Source organism: Umbelopsis ramanniana (assembly GCF_025399195.1).
Source record: "Umbelopsis ramanniana AG unplaced genomic scaffold K450scaffold_34, whole genome shotgun sequence".
NCBI classification, from domain to species: domain Eukaryota; kingdom Fungi; phylum Mucoromycota; class Umbelopsidomycetes; order Umbelopsidales; family Umbelopsidaceae; genus Umbelopsis; species Umbelopsis ramanniana.
The window spans coordinates 153,003-168,897 of NW_026252120.1; the positions used below are offsets into that span (position 1 = coordinate 153,003).

Genomic DNA, 15,895 nt, shown 5'->3' on the forward strand with positions numbered 1-15,895 from the left:
CGGAGGGAGTGTGCAGAGCTACCGTGACGCAAGAATTTAATTTTTGCTGGTAAATTCTACATTTCTGCTGTGAGATAAACAGTTCTGGCCGAATTCCGATCCAACCAACGTATACACCATGGAAGGAAAGCCGCAATCATCTTCGCGTACACCTAGCGACTTTTTGAATTCCGTCATCGGACGCCAAGTGCTTGTCAAGCTTAATTCTGGCATCGACTACCAAGGTATTTTGGAAATACTGGTGGATGTGCGGTACTTTGTGATTGAATTGATTGAACGCTAACATGACTTCACAGGAGTTTTGGCGTGCTTAGACGGCTATATGAACATTGCTTTGGAGAACACTGAAGAATATGTTGATGGGAAATTAAAGAACTCCTATGGCGATACTTTCATTCGCGGTAACAACGGTATGATCTCACGGAAGTGGTCGTCGCGATCTCGTCACCAGTACTAACACCACTTGCGTTATTTACAGTCTTGTATATCAGTGCCGCAAAGTCAACTTGATTAGCTCGAGCTTCTTACATTACACTTTATATTGTTTGTCTCTGGTTCTGGTCCTGTATTATATATACATAAAAATTATCTTTCATTCATTGCCTCGGTCTTTTGACCTCAATGGGTCTTGAGTACAACTTTTCATTCCCTTCCCATCCCCCACACAACGCTTTTACCAGGTGTGAACAGCCGCATTTATGGCCTCAGAGATTAGCATTATCTTGTTCACGTATTGTAAAGCGGAGATACCATTACTTTCTTCGTTCACAGTAATCAGACGGCAAACAACATCCCAGTACAGTGTATGTTGAATATGTTGTTGTGATGAAGTAAATTATTGTATGTAAAATGTGTATACACTGGTAGTATAATACAAAGCAGAGTGAGTAATATATGTGGCGAGAAAAAAGTTATCTAGTACACCGAATGCGTATATGATCGGTGTACTATGAAATTTTGGTACGAGTTGGAGGTACGGTAGCGTAGACTTGATTGTCTTTTGATCTTGTGAGACGGTTGTACACCTTTGGGAAATCGCGAGTTGCGTGATGATGGTTTTCCTCAAAGAACTGGGTAACTTTCTTGTTATGAATTGCAGGTTCAATTTCAACAGGAACAAGGCAGAAATCTCCTTGATGCTTCAATAGCATTTCAACCGCTTGGTTGGCTGTGATAATTTCGTGACGATCGGGTTCAGTTCCATTTCGGTAGAGAATATTCGGCGTGATTACGGTTGCCAAGTTCTTGATATCCATTTTGTTCTGAGATGAGAAACTAGATACCCATTGCAAAAAGTCACTGAGTGCTTCAAGACAATCACGATTGGCCTGTGGAAGCATACAACAAAGCAAATGTAGAGCTTTTCTTCTATCTTCTTCTGATTCAAGACCTGATTTGATAGAATCAGTACATTTTTCACAATGGAAGCAGGTCTTTATCTGCCATCTGACTTACTTTGTGAATAAATAAAAAGTCTATAAAGTTTTTGAGTCAAAAGCGGATCCGGCAGACTACGAAGAAACTTCTTGAAAAGGGCAGCGAGCTGAATGGAGTTGGTCTCTCCCTGTACTTGTCGACCGTTAGGATTATTGTCAATGTCCTCTACCATTTCTTGCAGGACTCTAATATTTCCGTTCTTCCGAAATATTCCTTCGACTGTCATATCTGCGATCTATGTGTTAGCTGCACCAAGCTTATTGCAGTTAACGCTTGTCAAATCAAACTTGGTATTTACCTAATTGCCTCATTCTCAATATAGAATCGCTGAAAATTCTTGGGAGCTTAAGCGGACAGGGACCAAATCCGAGTTTTGTGGTGACCCCATATCGTCCCAGGAGAGTCTCCAAGGGAACTGAAAATGTAGATGTCGGTTTTATCCCTCTTCGATTGGCCTTAAGAGAGGTAAACAATTTGTTCCATAAACCGCCACGTTTATGCTCTACTAGCTCCAATAGCTCATCCATAGTAAATTCTTCATGTACAAGAGGTTCCAATTGTAAAACGGCAGCATGTTTTGCTACCATGTACTGTAGCTTTGTCAACTCAGCAAGATATGTTTGCAATTTGCATTGATCTGGTGACATGCTCGGCGCTCGTCGAACGGAAGGAGTCGATTTCAATCTTGACGATTGCAATTTCGGGCCTGCCGTTGAAGGTCGCGCATCTAACCCATTCGGTTCACTCGCTAGACTTTGTTTTGAAAATCTAGACTCCAGCGGATTTCCAAAGATGCTAATTCTTGGTCGTGCTTGCGGAAATCGTTTGGCAAGACTTTTCGCCTTTTTCGATGATGATGTTTCTATCTCTACGACAGGAGCAGTAGTCTCTTCTGGTATGGAATCATGCTGATCAATGCTTCCAGATTGGATTGTATTTGCACGGCGTGATGAGCGAGAGGATGAACGAAATACTTTGTAAAGAGAATATCCTGATCGCATATCCTTTATATCAGAAGGTTGGAATGCGTTGTACTGTTTGTCACCCTCTGTGAACGTATTCGCATGTCGGCTGTTCCGTAATGACCTAGCCTTTGGATCCTCCATACGTGAGGCCTGTGTTGAAGATCGAATGGAATCTTCACTATTTCGAAAGGTCGGTTCTGAAAAGAAACGACATTAGGATGCGATTATGAAGGTTATTATGGTTTTAAAAGAGTCGCGCACCTGAGCTTCTCAAAAGGTTGTCAAGTCGGCATAACGATACCCAAAGCAAAAAAGAATATTGCTCAAGAAGCGATACCGATTCAAAACAAAGCAGCGATTTTTCTGGGTCAGCTCCATGACATCTATTGCAAAATAGAGCTAGAGAACTGACATCAAATACAGCATGGTTGATGTCATTTGATAATTTTTCATCACACCGTTTGCAGGAAAAGCATTGCTGATGCCATCGGTATCGCTTCATCCTGATGCACCCTTCTTCTATGATTTTGTTACATCCATAGCAAAGATCGGATGTGAAGTCAACTTTCGGTCCAATTGCTAAAGTTTTGTTGGTATATCGATGTGGAAGTCGGTTGTAACTAAGGTGCTTGAGGAACACAGATACTGCATTCTGTACGTCATATTGTTGTTCCTTCGAAATTTCAATATCAGAATACAAAAAAAATCAGCCGTACAAGCTAAGTGCAAAAAGAAATTGTAATGAAGGATACACATACCAATGTCAAAGCCGACCTGAGGCCAATTCGGATCAAACTTTTGAGATTGTTTGCAAGTCCAGTTATTAAAGACAATAAGTCTTGAGTAATACCAATTCGACGAAGTCCACTTTCTTGCGTTTGGGACAATAGTGCGAAAAAATCAACCGTTTTGCGGCTTAGAGCACGAGCTTCCTTTTTAAAGTTTGGCCCTATTATAATCCACCAAAATACCAATAAGTGACGAGCATCGATCGACAGTTGGGATTTCGTCAATTTTTTTTACCTTGTTCGTTTTTCTCGACGTACATTCCATCCAGTAAATCGATGGCCTGAAACAGAATATGAACATGGTCGATGAACCGTTTTGCCATATCAACACCGTCGATGTATTTTCCAATGGAGACATGCAGCAGCATGTCGGATATTGTTGCTGCAGACGACTCTTCAAATGCCGATAAAACCGTCCATATTTGATACACTTTTTCTTCTGTGTCTCTTTCCATTTTCTCCATGGCGTCCGGGTTCTCGCTGGATAGAGCTATAAGATAAAAGTTTGTAGACTTTAATACTATGAATCTTCTAATAGGCGTCCATGGTAGGAAATTCTCACCATAGCGTTGCTGCCCATAGAAATCGGATAATCGGACATTCCAAAACTACGTTCCAAAGTGTTAAAAATCATGGAGGATAATTTTTTTGAAACATGTAATATAGTGAATGTTAAATTCACCTTATTGATCATGTAGCATTCTGCATGCCAGCGTTCGTTATTATCTCCTTCGACAAATTGTTTGAAAATGGTGACACTACAGCCTTTACATCGAATGGCGTATTGAGTAGAATAGTGATAGTGGCATAGCACATTTCCTTCATGCTCATAATATAAGTCATCAGGACCAAAATGAGTAGGACACTGCGAGCAAGTGAAATGATCCAAGTGGTATTTCGAGTCAGCTGCCACAATATAAGTATCACGCAAGGCTTCACCACAGGTGCGGCATGTAAGATCAAGTCGCTTAAAGTAGTCGCGTTCGCATACTGGGACTAGTTTTCCATTCTGCTCTAGCGGAAAAAAATGCACTGACGCCAATGGTTTGCTACATACCTAAGGGGAACAAAAATATTTGTGTCAGTACGGCTATTTTGGGGGGAGGAATCAGAAAGTTCAGGTTGAGCAAGTCAGCCGGCGAGGCAATGGCTAAATGGTTTACGGAAATGGAGGCGATTCAAACTTACCCAGCACTGGAAGCAGTCGTAGTGATATGCTGACTGAAGAGCACGAACCGACTGTTTAGTCAGAGGTTTAGAGCACTCCGCACAAACTTTGGAAGGAAGCGGGTCGGAAGGCGATGTAGCAGTTAGCGTAGCCATACGGCGACGATATATTATAATAGAAGAAGAAGGAGCAAAGAATATGTTATAAAGAAGAAGAAGGAAGGAGCAAGTTCAAAAGACCAGTTCTGGGCCAGTTTCCTTTTTTATTCAGTAGCCAGGTTGGAACGAATGGCTTCTTCGAATCTAGAATGTAGCTTAATGCCAGTTTCCAAATGGACACTTGCTTTTGACTTATGCAGCGTCCCTATGTTGTCTAATTGCTGTATCTGCTCTTCGCTGAGCTGCCATAAATACCGGCGTACCGGTCTTCGTCTCGTACTTCGAAGTTGGCCAGGTATTGGTATTGTTTGTGCCATTAACATGGCATTGTCGGACTTACAGATAGCGAGCACATAGGGCAGATATTCGGCTACAATGCACCGAGCATCTTGAGCCTTGCTGCGCAAAGGTAGTAATGGCGCTATCAATGTCGATTGGTGATGGCTGTAAATACAGGGCATTAGAACAACCTTTCTTATCGTTTTTTCTTTGTTACTAACCATACGAAACTTTGCTATGCTTACACTAGAATAGATGTCGTTTCGCTTGTACTTCTTGTAATTGCTATATCTGGAACAACCTGCTCGTTTAATGTACTTGCAGCTTTCGCGATCCGACTATCCACGTCCCAATGATCGTAGTCGGTGGGTGTTTTCCAGAGTATCTTATAACCCAGCACATTGTCTTTGCTTGGTCCATATTCGTCAATCTCATCGATCTACATAGCAAACATACCTAATAAGTGACCGATCGCAATATAACCATTTCATAAAAAAAAATCTTTGCTTGTTTTTCCCCTGTTTCTCCTAAGCTGCCATACGTCCATACCATGCTATAGTACGTTTTGCCAAGATAAAATTTAACATACCTGATCTGCTTTACTGTCTTTCAGAAAAGCATCGATATAAGATTGAGCATCCGCTGCTTTAGCCATCGTCTCGAGGCTTAAGTTGCCCGATTCGCCATGGTTCGTGGTGATAGCTCGTCGTTCAGCCAAGACGGTGGCAATCTCATCATGAAACGTTTCATCCCTCCCTATAATTTGATCAATTAAGAATGGATAAACACCTAATGACATTTTATCACTTCCGGGGAACGCTTGTTTTCTTGACCAGAGTTCCAAGGAGTTTAACAATTTGCGAAGATCTTGTCCAAATATGATACACAGATAGTATAGTTCACATGGATCAATAAGATACCCTTCTGCAATGCATACCAGCTGCAAATACTGTGTTGTCGCCTCAATTGATGGTAATTCAAAGTACAGGGTGGTTTGGAGAGCTAATAAGTCATATGGTACAAGACCGATGTCTGAAGTGGAAAAATAAAAATCATAAAAGCAATATGTTTGATCAGCACAAAATGTCATCTGGTGATATCTACTGAAAGCATGGTCAATGCCGTTTTGTTTTTACCATTGCACGTCATGACAATAGGTCGCTTGCTCTTGTGTGCCAAACTAATCACCGAGCTCCAGAAAGTCTTATCCTCTTCGTACAGGATGTCAACTTCTTCCAAGAGAATGAGGCTTTGCTTCGGATTTCTCGCTTCGTTCAGCGGCGCTTCTGGAGCCAGCGGTGGCGGAGGCAACGACTCCACCTCCTCCGCTGAGCTAATATCTACCAAATCATTGGATACCTGGCTACCCGTTGTTTGTTGATCATCGTTTGCTTTGTGCTCAGGTACAGTAGATGTGGTGTTGGATTCGATATCTGTCGCAGTTGGAAGACCTTCAATATCCACATCTTCTGTTGCGGAGCTCGTATCCACTGAACTATCGGTAGGCGTTTCCGGAGGTGGCGATAAAGATTTCACCTTCATCCTTAAGAAGTGCCTCGTAATATCTCCACTTCCAATAGAAGCCTTGCTTGTAGCTTTAGACTTTTTGACTTTTGGTGCCGAATCTCCTTTTTTTGGCCTGCCTCGCTTCCGTTTTCCGCTGTCGCCGGAGACAAGCTTTTCGTCAGTAGGTTTGACGGAGTCAATGTGAGTCACTGCTTGCTCTTCAGGATTCACCTTGGTAAAGCTGGCGAAAGGGTCGAAGGTACTTCTGTCAACATGATCGAAAGAAACTTGGTGACTTTCTGCCATTTCACCAACCATGGCAAGTATGTCTTTGGCGCTTCGCTTCTGCCCCGCATTAATCTCGAAAACATCGTAACCAACCTCGTTAGCCGCGGTATAAACAGATGCAGTCTTGCCTACTCCGTGGCATCCCACAAGCAAAATCAGATTAGACCTTGCTTTCCCTTCCATTTTCTTCGTTTGACTTGAGGTCTGCTTTCGTCGCTTATTCGTTTTAATTGTACTAGGCATGAAATCCTGATCATTTTCGTCGATGTCTTGAATAGAAACATTCATGATATCGAAGATTTCTTTTTGGCTGTATCCATCCCCATCCTCATCCTCTACAATGAAATCTTGAAGCTCAGTTGGAATATTTGAACTTTTAGCTTTCGTACTCATTTTCCCAGTGACATTGTGGGATGATTTTTGTACTGCTTCAAGCGGTGCAACTATGGGCGAGACTTTCATTTCCTGTAACCAGTCACGAAGATATGTACAGTTACCAGAATTTCCCAACAATCCGTCAATAGTAAGTGGTCGATATTTGTCTCGCCAAGGAAAGCTGCGAGGATCCTGAGTTGGCAAGGCATCTTCGTCCGCCGGTGCCGGGTATAAATACTCAAATAGCGATAGACAGGCATCAGTTCTCCAGCCGTCGGGATACAATTTGTCTAATAAACGCAGCATTCGTGATCTTGACAGTAATGGGTACTTGAGGTCTGCAAAATCAGGTCGCGGCCGCCGCTTTGCCTCTGTCTCCTGCTCACTTCGAAGAGATCGCTGGTGAGCAAAAAATGCTGAGGATAATTGTTCAGGAACTGGTTGTTTCCGACGGGATTGCTTTGAAGTCGAGTGTGAATATGCATTGGTATCATGACTTTCTTCATGGTAACCTACGAAGAGTTCAATGAGCTCTTCAGCGCTAGGCTCACGCTGGTAAATATGTCCTCCCTCGAAAATATCTAAGTCGGGCCACTGAGGAGAGCACGGACTTGATTGCTTTCTAGAGGCAGTCCTTCTCGTGGGCTGTTTTGACGCGGCCACTGTGCCTTTGATTGGCGGTGGCTGCTGGAAAATGGTTGGAATGGTGACAGTTGACTGTGGTCGATCAGCATTGGTAGTTTCGGTAGTGGTGACGCATGGTGATTCGGCTTCTTGATCGACTTTGGCTCGAGGACGAAAAAACGGGTGAAGCTGGTCGTTTGGAGGGCGCTCAGCCATGGCCATTCTTTTTCTGCCGGCTTGAAAATTGCTAAAGCGCGACGCGCACCGGTATTAAGAAGTAATCGTTACCGGCAAAGTGGAACCTAAACATTTTTTAACACGCGACGTGGTGAAAGTCACTCGCCTGAGATTTCTTCTATCATACATTTTTATAAACTAAGCAAGCTAGTATTGAGTCCCTTTCTTTGAATGCAATAGAAATATAATCAAAACCACATCATTGCCTTCCTAGTACTTATACGCAACTGGTAGTTGTCGGGTGGACGAAGTTTGTGCTATTCGTTTTTGGAGCTATGAAAGTGCTGAAGAACACTCCATTATATAGCCATTTTGAGAAGCTCATTTATGATGACTAGTTTCTCTTCACCAGAGCCATTGAGAATGTTACAAACATAGAACGACGTATAAGAACCTGGTATGCCATTGAGGCGCGGGTAGGCTCGTATCTCGTGTTTCATTTCGTTTACCTATGTTATGCCCATCTCTGATACTCTTCAGTAGATATGTTTTTGATCATTTCTAATTGGATTCAAATTTATGAATATTTACTTAAGGTTATTCGGTAATACGGTACGTGGAGTGGGAACGGAACACAGTGCAATACAAATTTCTGGCCATGAGAAGAACTCCGCAACGACTGGCTCAGCTCACCTTGTCATATGCAACCATCCTCGCAAGCCGTTCCCGCATCCCAGCTATACACCAAGTTGAAGCGGGTGGGAAAAGGCGCATATGGTTCGGTATACAAAGGGTATGTTGAAATATCGTTTCGGTCTTCATTTACAGCCTACGCATACTAACCATGGTGCAGTCTTGACAATAAGTCAGGGAAGGTGATTGCAATCAAGATTTTGAATCTTGACACTGCCGAAGACGATGTCACAGATATCCAAAAAGAGATTACCCTCCTCTCAGACCTTACACGCTCTGGATCTGTCAATATTACTCCATATCATGGATGTTTCCTGAACAAAACGAAGCTTTGGATTATCATGGATTTTGCCGCAGGAGGGAGCGTTCTAAAACTAGTAAGTGAATTTTACTCAAGTGATATGAAAGTGAAATAGTTTTATACTTATTGAAACTTGTATTTGTATTTGCTCTTGCTGTAGATGAAGGCTGGCAAAATTGAAGAAAAGTATATAGCCGTAATTGCGAGGGAAGTCTTAATGGCTTTGAGATATCTGCACAAAAACAAAATCATACATCGCGATATCAAAGGTAACAGCATCATACATTCCTTTATCATGAAAACCTTATTGCAATTAACTGACATTCGATACATCTCGGTTTCAGCTGCAAATATATTGTTGACTGACGAAGGAAATATCCAATTATGTGATTTTGGCGTCGCTGGTCAGACATCGATGAATTGCTTGAAACGTAATTCCTTTGTGGGAACACCCTATTGGATGGCTCCAGAGGTCATACGGGAAGGAGCGTTGTATGATTTTAAGGTGAGTGAGGCGCTTCATTATATCTTTGGCTGTTGCTAAATATTTTAACTCAAATGATGTACTGTCAGGCCGACATTTGGTCCTTTGGTATAACTATTTACGAGATTGCGACCGGCAACCCTCCGTTAGCAAATCATCATCCAATGAAAGCTATTATCCTGATACCTCGGTCAAAACCACCGCAACTAGAAGGACAATTCTCGGCAGCAATCAAAGAATTTGTGGAACAGTGTGTGAATGAAGACCCAGATGAGGTACGATGATAGTTGTAGCCTCACTGCCAAAATACCGTTTTATTTAAACTATTATAATAATCATTTTTATTTAGCGACCGAGTGCAGATGACCTTCTCAAATCCAAATTTATACGATTTGCTAGCAAAACAAGCTCCACCATTTTGATAGACTTAATAAGGAGATACGATGAATGGAAGCAAGAACAGGAGGCCAAGAGAAGCAGTTTTACCTCGCAGGACATGAATAACAGGTATTTCATTAAGGATTGGCTAACACCGCCGGAGCGGAAGATACATGTTACTTACTTTTGGACCGGCAAAAAGTGATATAGATGACGAATTTGAAATTAGTGACTTTGACGACCTCAATAATGATGCATGGGAGTTTGATGTGAGTACTGCTGCTGAAGCGTGCACTGGTGCTGTCTTCTCGTTATTAATAATTCCTATCGCACTACGTAGACTTTTAAAAGCGAACAGCCACCCGCCATACTTAGGTCACAAACCGACATCACTTCAGTTTCACCTCCATCTACCAGCATTATACCCAACGATACAACAGTTACTCAAGCTGACTTTCTACAACCATCTCTTGGAGGACGTCCATATCAAAGGGCATATTCCGACACGCATCCTTTAGTACGCCTCTTCATCGATACAAAGTCTGCTCAGAACGCACAAGGCAATAATCTCTCTGTAAATAACCCCAATGCCTTTTATGGTAGCCCTTCTGCGCCGTCAGCATCCAATACAATATCAAGTACCCCAAGCATCTCTCCGTCGGTCTTCCCTTCTACAAATGCGGATCCAATCCTTGATCTTTCCAGTGCAACTTTAGTTCCCGGATCATATTCAGTGAACTCGACTGTGGCAACTGCTCGCCAGGTTGACAGGAAAGCAGCAGGAGAACTTCGAATAGGTCATGAACATTTCGATGTATCACATTCCCCTGCTCCGTCAGCGGTAGGACTCTCATTATCTGCACAGCAAGTTCCCTTGGCTTCGCCACATTTAAAGCCTTTGGATTCAACTAGCGTAACCCCCACAGCAACTTTGAAAAACAGCGATGCTCATAACTTTGATCAGTTATCTGGCGAGCACCACGATGCACACTCAATGTTTGACCTGAACACGTCTACAACCATCACTAGTACGGCTAGGTTGACTCCACAGCAGACTTCTTTAGCGCCAACCACGCCGCGGTCCTTTGAGAAATTGTCACCCACTGGTCTTGGTATCAGTAAGCCTCTAGCCATGCGTCAAGGCTCTCTACCAGATCAATTACCGCCATCTCGACCGGGATCCCGCCGACCCTCACGGGCTACTGGTGTATCGCCAGGCGCCGAAGAGTTTGATTCAGAGGCTGCAGAGATTGCGCTTACTCAATATGCCAGGAGAGTAAGGTCGACAACCAACTTACATCCTGAAGATGAGATGCCTTTAAAGGCACTTGTCACTAATAAGCACCAAATGCAAGAAGACGATAAAAAAGGGATTGCAACAGGCAGCAAGTTTGGAGGTGGTGTAGGTGATAGCAGCGCACGACATCTACAGAATATTACCACCTCTGGCCACTACTTTTCGTCACCAACTTCTAGTCCTACCACAACAATGCTACCCGAACTGCGCCCACTTCGCTTAGCCTCCTTGAGAAGTAGTGAAGATGTTTATCAGGAATTAGCTATTACCTTGAATAACCTTGATGAACATCTTGATGCTGTTGAACATGCATTATCAGCTATAAAGTTGTAAACCCTCTTACATCGTTTAATTTTACGTTTTATTTTATTTTTTGAAATGATACGTATATTACAGCCCTCTGAAAATAACTGCATGCAGATAGAGCCAAACAAATTGTGTACAACAGGTATAGAGACAGTATAGGCGCGCAAAGGCATTGCTTTACTGCCGGTGATTATTTTTGGGAATCCACCGCTATAGGCTCATAGCTTCCACTACTACCGTTGGTTGTCAATTTTGGTGGAATAGGTGTAAACGAGGATGTATTTATATTAGAGTCTTGGTTATTGTTATGGCCCGGTGTATTAGGTTGTGGTGTATTTGGACGATACTCTGATGCTGGCTATAAATTTTATATTGATCGCACATTAACATAAGAATAGCAAACTGAATTGTAACATCGCCATAAAAGCCCATACCTTATGGTCTTGCCCACTTGACGATCTGCCTTTTGAACTCGATACTGCTGTGCTGGAGGAATATAGATCTAACATATCAAAGACAGCGTCTACAGAAAAGGTCAGTTTAATGAGGTCAACTAGGGATATTTCATGGCAGTCAAAACCTACCCTCTATCTCATCTAGTTTGGTTGAAACCAGCTCCCACCATTCACTGTCTTCATCTGCAGTCAATTCGTGCGCAATAAGCTTGGAGGCTAGATATATAGAAGCACCGGCTATGATTTGAGGAGTATAAAGAAGACAAAGAGGAGATTTGATACTAATGGGAAAGGTCAGCCACAGCTGGGTTGATAAGCTAAATAGAATCTTACATACCTGTCATTGACAAACATCCAGGCGGTTTGCGCAAGACGGTTTGACTCTGATGAAAAAGCCACGTCAATCAATACGCATACATCTACATTATTGCCATAAAATGTGACTAACCTCGTAGTTCATGGATGTATAGTAACAGGTAGTGATATGGATGTTCTATGGTCAGATCAAAGCAGATAGCCTCTAAAAGAACGCCTTCGTCGTATAAGATGATGTCCCTCCATCTTTGAAAATCCTTACTTTGCTCATCTAGCACAAGTTTCTCGTTTTTGGCGGCTTTTTGAGCGCAGACTGTCACTATGTCACGCAGCTTACGTCCAGATTCTTCCACTTTGGTCGCTAAAAAGATGGCTGTCGCGGCGATGTCCTACAACCAACTGGCATTAAGTGGGATATCCTCTTTTAAAGTAAGCCAACTGCAAAAACATATCATTTCACTTACATAAAATGGGTAGTCCTTGAGTGACTTTCGCATAAAAAATCGATGGAAGAACACCATTGCCGTTGCTATTGTAATTTGAGGTCTACTCGCGAAGATGCAGAGTTAGTTCGAGTCTCTTCGAAAAGTGTAAAGAAAGACTTCTTACTTACAGTTTTAGTGTCATGCCTACAGATTGTATGAAATTACAACCTTTGGCTCTGTCTTCCTTCTCTTTCTTGACGCTGAATCCGTCAATGGTTATAGAAGGGGTATTGGACAATGCCTCCTTACGATAATACCATTGTTGCTGAAACTGTGTTAGAACCATTTGTGTCCGACGATCGCTTACGCAGAAGTTCATAGGGTCAGGCATACCTGGCTTACTTCCGATGGTGAGGCCATGTAAGGTAGCAAAATGGTGACAGACGTTTTCAAAAGAACCTCGAACAATTGCTCACCAATTTTATGGAACATATCCCCGTCAATAAAACTTAACTCAGACAACAGTAGTCTACGATAAGAACAAACTGAAAACGTTCATACAAACTATCAAAACTGACTGGCAAAGTCATGGCTGAACCAATTAACAACATAGTTACGATTAACGTGTTATTGTGGCAATAGTATACATCTTCGCAACCCCAATTCTAACATTTACAAGGTATCATTGTAGAATACAAATAGATAAATAAACGCATCTAATACTACGGTATATTATAAAGCAAAAGTAGATAGTGGAAACTGCTTACGCATCTTCCGAATCAAGCTTACTGGTGAATGACATCTGCTGACCCTTTACAAGAACCTCGATGCGTAATTCGGTGCTGGCGAAAATGAAGTCAATTTGAAGGTCAACGCGGTCTCCGGCACGAACACCAGGGAGATGCGGGATTTCTATGGGGAAATCTGCGATTTTTCGAACACCGGGATCAGTAACCTGCCGTGGTATTGGCCCATCACCATCATAGGCATACAAGTCGGCTGGACAATTGAGCAATGGTTAATGTCTTGTAACAGTTATAGGTTAGGGTATGCCTGTTAATACTTACTCTCTGTGTTGGCTGGATAAGATATCCAAAAGTTTTTACGGATGGGATGATCTTGTACTTCGATTCTGTCGCCTTTTCGAAGATATACGTCGAATCTTGTAGAACAACGCTTAACACCATCAACAGTAATAATTGCGCTATCTTCGGGATCCAGCCCTTCTTCAAATTTCATTCGAGTCATCACGCCGTAAGTTCGCCGCGCAATTTTGCTTGTCACTTTGTTTGGATGTAGTGCGTGCATAACAGCACCATGGACGACAGCTAACTCGCCTCGAGGTGGCGAAGCGATCATGGTCACTCGATCGCGAAATTCTTTTTCAACCATAGAGTATAAATAATTAGAAGATCCAAAGCCGCCAACCATAAATATAGCGTTTATGTAAGTCTTGCATTGTCGCAGCTGCTCGTCAATAAGCTTTATAACCCGGTTAATCACCGGTTTAAAGACTCGGTCATTTAACTCGTCTGCAGTGAGAAGAAGAATTCCGTTCTATATCGAAGTAAGTATTAGTTAAAAGATATATACCACTTTCTCTTTGTGGATGCAATCATGACTCCTCATACCTCCAATCCTATAGATTCGTCCGTCTGATCACACTGTGCTGACGCAGGTAGCTGTAGGTATTGCGTGTCCTTTCCATTGAATTCAGGCTAAACAAATCGTTAGTGACCATTATTAAAACAAGCTATAGTTGATAGACCATTCATAGTACCTTGATAGTTTGAACAAATTCATCCATCATTATCTCAAAGGCACATGCTGGAATGGATTTGATGTATCGTTTGAGTTTCGATCTCAAAAGCTTCCGCATATTCTCGTCAATGTATGCTCCTCCGCAGAGTCCGCCTTGGCCTTTTGTAAGTTCCTTCAAAGTTCTTGGTTGTTTTGGATCTAAGTGTTCTATCTCGCTGAAGACAAAGAGAAATCATCAGTATCGGCATAGAACTAAATTCGTCAAAGTGTCAAGACACTTACTAAACAATAAGATCCACAGTGCCACCACCAGCATCAACAATCATAAATTTGTCTCCGTGTTGAAGGTTCCAAGATTCACTGCGCTTTTCACAGTACAGAGCTGCAGCTTCAGGCTCGCTTATTAATATGAGGCGTTCAACGGGATCGTCTCGTGATATGATACCAGACCGTAAAGCTGCTTCTCGCATGCTAGTCTTAGCTCTGTCAGACCAAATGGCAGGCACAGTTAAGCAGTATCGGAATCTTTCAGGTTCGATGTTATTTGCAAATCCCTTTCGTAGTTCTTCCATGGCGTTCTGATGAAAAAGCTTAAGGTAGTCCGAGATCGGTCTGATAGGGTCGAACGTCTCAGATCCAACTATTAAAGGCGGTAATTCGCCATACTCCTGGTTATCCGATAGATGAAGCTTAAAACACTTAAGTAAAGTCGAGTCCTTCGTATTTGGCTTCAGTACGGCTAATCTGGCGCCGTTACCCCAATCTTGAACCTTTAGCGGCTTATGCTTATAAAGGAGCAACGTCGGTGTCTAAAATGAGCAGGATGTGCGTCAGGGTCGGCTAGTTACAACTTTAGGGTGTATTGCTGAGAGCAATCTAACAAGTCATACCTTGGAATAAAAACCACTATATTTATGCCATTTCGTGATGTCTTGAATATTTTCATCTTCAGCAAATGCGTAGCTGCATCCCTGTTGACAATAGATAATGTGTCAATAATGCAAAGCACCGATCTCTCAAATATTTACAATGAATCGTTGCGATACCGACTGAAAAAGTTGTACCTAAAAAGATATGACACCATAACCGAATCATTAGTTATACTCTGGGGATACTGTCAGTTTTGAAAATGGCAGTGGCCACCTACCGAAATCAATAGCAACGACTACAGCGTATTTCTTGAAGTCTATTGGCCGGCTCTCTGTAACTGGCTTTACCAAAGGCGAAGACGGTGGAACGGTATTAGCAATATCGTTTTGATCACCGTTAGTATTGACAGGTAGTGTAGGCAAAGGCTCGACGGGTGTTGTGGTCATTGATGGGGCCTCCGTACTTTGTGCACGAAATTAGTGATTTCAAAGCGACTTTCAGGTACAGCTAACGCCAATCAGTACAAAGCGAATTACCTAGGCTTGCTACTTCTCCGGAACAGATTATGCATCACAGAGGTTGACTACTGCGCAGAAACAACGAGGAAAAGTTGTATTGGAGAAAGCCAAGAATAGCGATGGTTTTTTAAGGCTAAAATAAAATGGGCCATTTTTGGTACTCATTTGTGTCCTACTCTGATGGATGCGAAAAACCACAGGCACAATGCTAAGTGTCCGGCTGAACAGGGTGGTTGAATATTGGATGTCATGATAAACTCTTTTAAAAAATGCTGAAGCCTGTTGCGAACATCTAGTTTTTAACCACAAGGAACACTGAGAGCTACT

The 15,895-nt window shown here is 42.4% G+C and overlaps 5 protein-coding genes across 5 annotated transcripts; 2 read left to right on the forward strand and 3 right to left on the reverse strand.

Moving 5' to 3' along the window:
- The first annotated feature begins 7 nt into the window (after positions 1-7).
- Positions 8-627, forward strand: K450DRAFT_244931 (uncharacterized protein). The gene is made up of 3 exons (XM_051589667.1): positions 8-224; positions 297-410; positions 479-627. Exons 1-3 carry the CDS (start codon positions 119-121, stop codon positions 508-510), a joined length of 252 nt encoding a protein of 83 aa, XP_051443883.1. The 5' UTR covers positions 8-118; the 3' UTR covers positions 511-627.
- Positions 628-5,117: 4,490 nt separating this feature from the next.
- K450DRAFT_244945 (uncharacterized protein) lies at positions 5,118-7,897 on the reverse strand. Its single transcript, XM_051589668.1, has 3 exons — positions 5,932-7,897; positions 5,385-5,827; positions 5,118-5,327 (listed from the first exon to the last, which is right to left on the reverse strand). The coding sequence occupies exons 1-3, from the start codon at positions 7,808-7,810 to the stop codon at positions 5,283-5,285; spliced, it is 2,367 nt and encodes a 788-aa protein (XP_051443884.1). The 5' UTR covers positions 7,811-7,897; the 3' UTR covers positions 5,118-5,282.
- Positions 7,898-8,452: 555 nt separating this feature from the next.
- K450DRAFT_244949 (uncharacterized protein) lies at positions 8,453-9,633 on the forward strand. Its single transcript, XM_051589669.1, has 5 exons — positions 8,453-8,558; positions 8,619-8,835; positions 8,920-9,028; positions 9,104-9,264; positions 9,333-9,633. Exons 1-5 carry the CDS (start codon positions 8,467-8,469, stop codon positions 9,525-9,527), a joined length of 774 nt encoding a protein of 257 aa, XP_051443885.1. The 5' UTR covers positions 8,453-8,466; the 3' UTR covers positions 9,528-9,633.
- A 1,699-nt stretch (positions 9,634-11,332) lies between these two features.
- Positions 11,333-12,867, reverse strand: K450DRAFT_244953 (uncharacterized protein). Its single transcript, XM_051589670.1, has 8 exons — positions 12,813-12,867; positions 12,608-12,744; positions 12,459-12,540; positions 12,128-12,383; positions 12,017-12,062; positions 11,809-11,960; positions 11,659-11,747; positions 11,333-11,582 (listed from the first exon to the last, which is right to left on the reverse strand). The coding sequence occupies exons 1-8, from the start codon at positions 12,837-12,839 to the stop codon at positions 11,415-11,417; spliced, it is 957 nt and encodes a 318-aa protein (XP_051443886.1). The 5' UTR covers positions 12,840-12,867; the 3' UTR covers positions 11,333-11,414.
- Positions 12,868-13,009: 142 nt separating this feature from the next.
- K450DRAFT_244957 (uncharacterized protein) lies at positions 13,010-15,642 on the reverse strand. Its single transcript, XM_051589671.1, has 8 exons — positions 15,328-15,642; positions 15,231-15,244; positions 15,071-15,151; positions 14,463-14,989; positions 14,200-14,395; positions 14,051-14,137; positions 13,487-13,976; positions 13,010-13,418 (listed from the first exon to the last, which is right to left on the reverse strand). Exons 1-8 carry the CDS (start codon positions 15,494-15,496, stop codon positions 13,183-13,185), a joined length of 1,800 nt encoding a protein of 599 aa, XP_051443887.1. The 5' UTR covers positions 15,497-15,642; the 3' UTR covers positions 13,010-13,182.
- Positions 15,643-15,895: the final 253 nt, after the last annotated feature.

Bases quoted from the DNA above. Each gene is read 5' to 3' on its own strand.
- K450DRAFT_244945 (XM_051589668.1), bottom strand. From the start codon at position 7,810: ATGGCCATGGCTGAGCGCCCTCCAAACGACCAGCTTCACCCGTTTTTT. The intron at 5,828-5,931 runs GTAAAAACAAAA...TTTCCACTTCAG, and splicing joins TATTGTCATGACGTGCAATG to ACATCGGTCTTGTACCATAT. The intron at 5,328-5,384 runs GTATGTTAAATT...GACGTATGGCAG, and splicing joins AAGACAGTAAAGCAGATCAG to CTTAGGAGAAACAGGGGAAA.
- K450DRAFT_244957 (XM_051589671.1), bottom strand. From the start codon at position 15,496: ATGACCACAACACCCGTCGAGCCTTTGCCTACACTACCTGTCAATACT. The intron at 13,977-14,050 runs GTATGAGGAGTC...ACTTCGATATAG, and splicing joins ACGAATCTATAGGATTGGAG to AACGGAATTCTTCTTCTCAC. The intron at 13,419-13,486 runs GTAAGTATTAAC...TCAATTGTCCAG, and splicing joins TTATCCAGCCAACACAGAGA to CCGACTTGTATGCCTATGAT.
- K450DRAFT_244949 (XM_051589669.1), top strand. From the start codon at position 8,467: ATGCAACCATCCTCGCAAGCCGTTCCCGCATCCCAGCTATACACCAAG. The intron at 8,836-8,919 runs GTAAGTGAATTT...CTCTTGCTGTAG, and splicing joins GAGGGAGCGTTCTAAAACTA to ATGAAGGCTGGCAAAATTGA. The intron at 9,029-9,103 runs GTAACAGCATCA...TCTCGGTTTCAG, and splicing joins CATACATCGCGATATCAAAG to CTGCAAATATATTGTTGACT.
- K450DRAFT_244953 (XM_051589670.1), bottom strand. From the start codon at position 12,839: ATGGCCTCACCATCGGAAGTAAGCCAG. The intron at 12,063-12,127 runs GTTAGTCACATT...CTTTTTCATCAG, and splicing joins ATACATCCATGAACTACGAG to AGTCAAACCGTCTTGCGCAA. The intron at 11,961-12,016 runs GTATGTAAGATT...CTTTCCCATTAG, and splicing joins TGGATGTTTGTCAATGACAG to TATCAAATCTCCTCTTTGTC.
- K450DRAFT_244931 (XM_051589667.1), top strand. From the start codon at position 119: ATGGAAGGAAAGCCGCAATCATCTTCGCGTACACCTAGCGACTTTTTG. The intron at 225-296 runs GTATTTTGGAAA...ATGACTTCACAG, and splicing joins TTCTGGCATCGACTACCAAG to GAGTTTTGGCGTGCTTAGAC. The intron at 411-478 runs GTATGATCTCAC...CGTTATTTACAG, and splicing joins TTTCATTCGCGGTAACAACG to TCTTGTATATCAGTGCCGCA.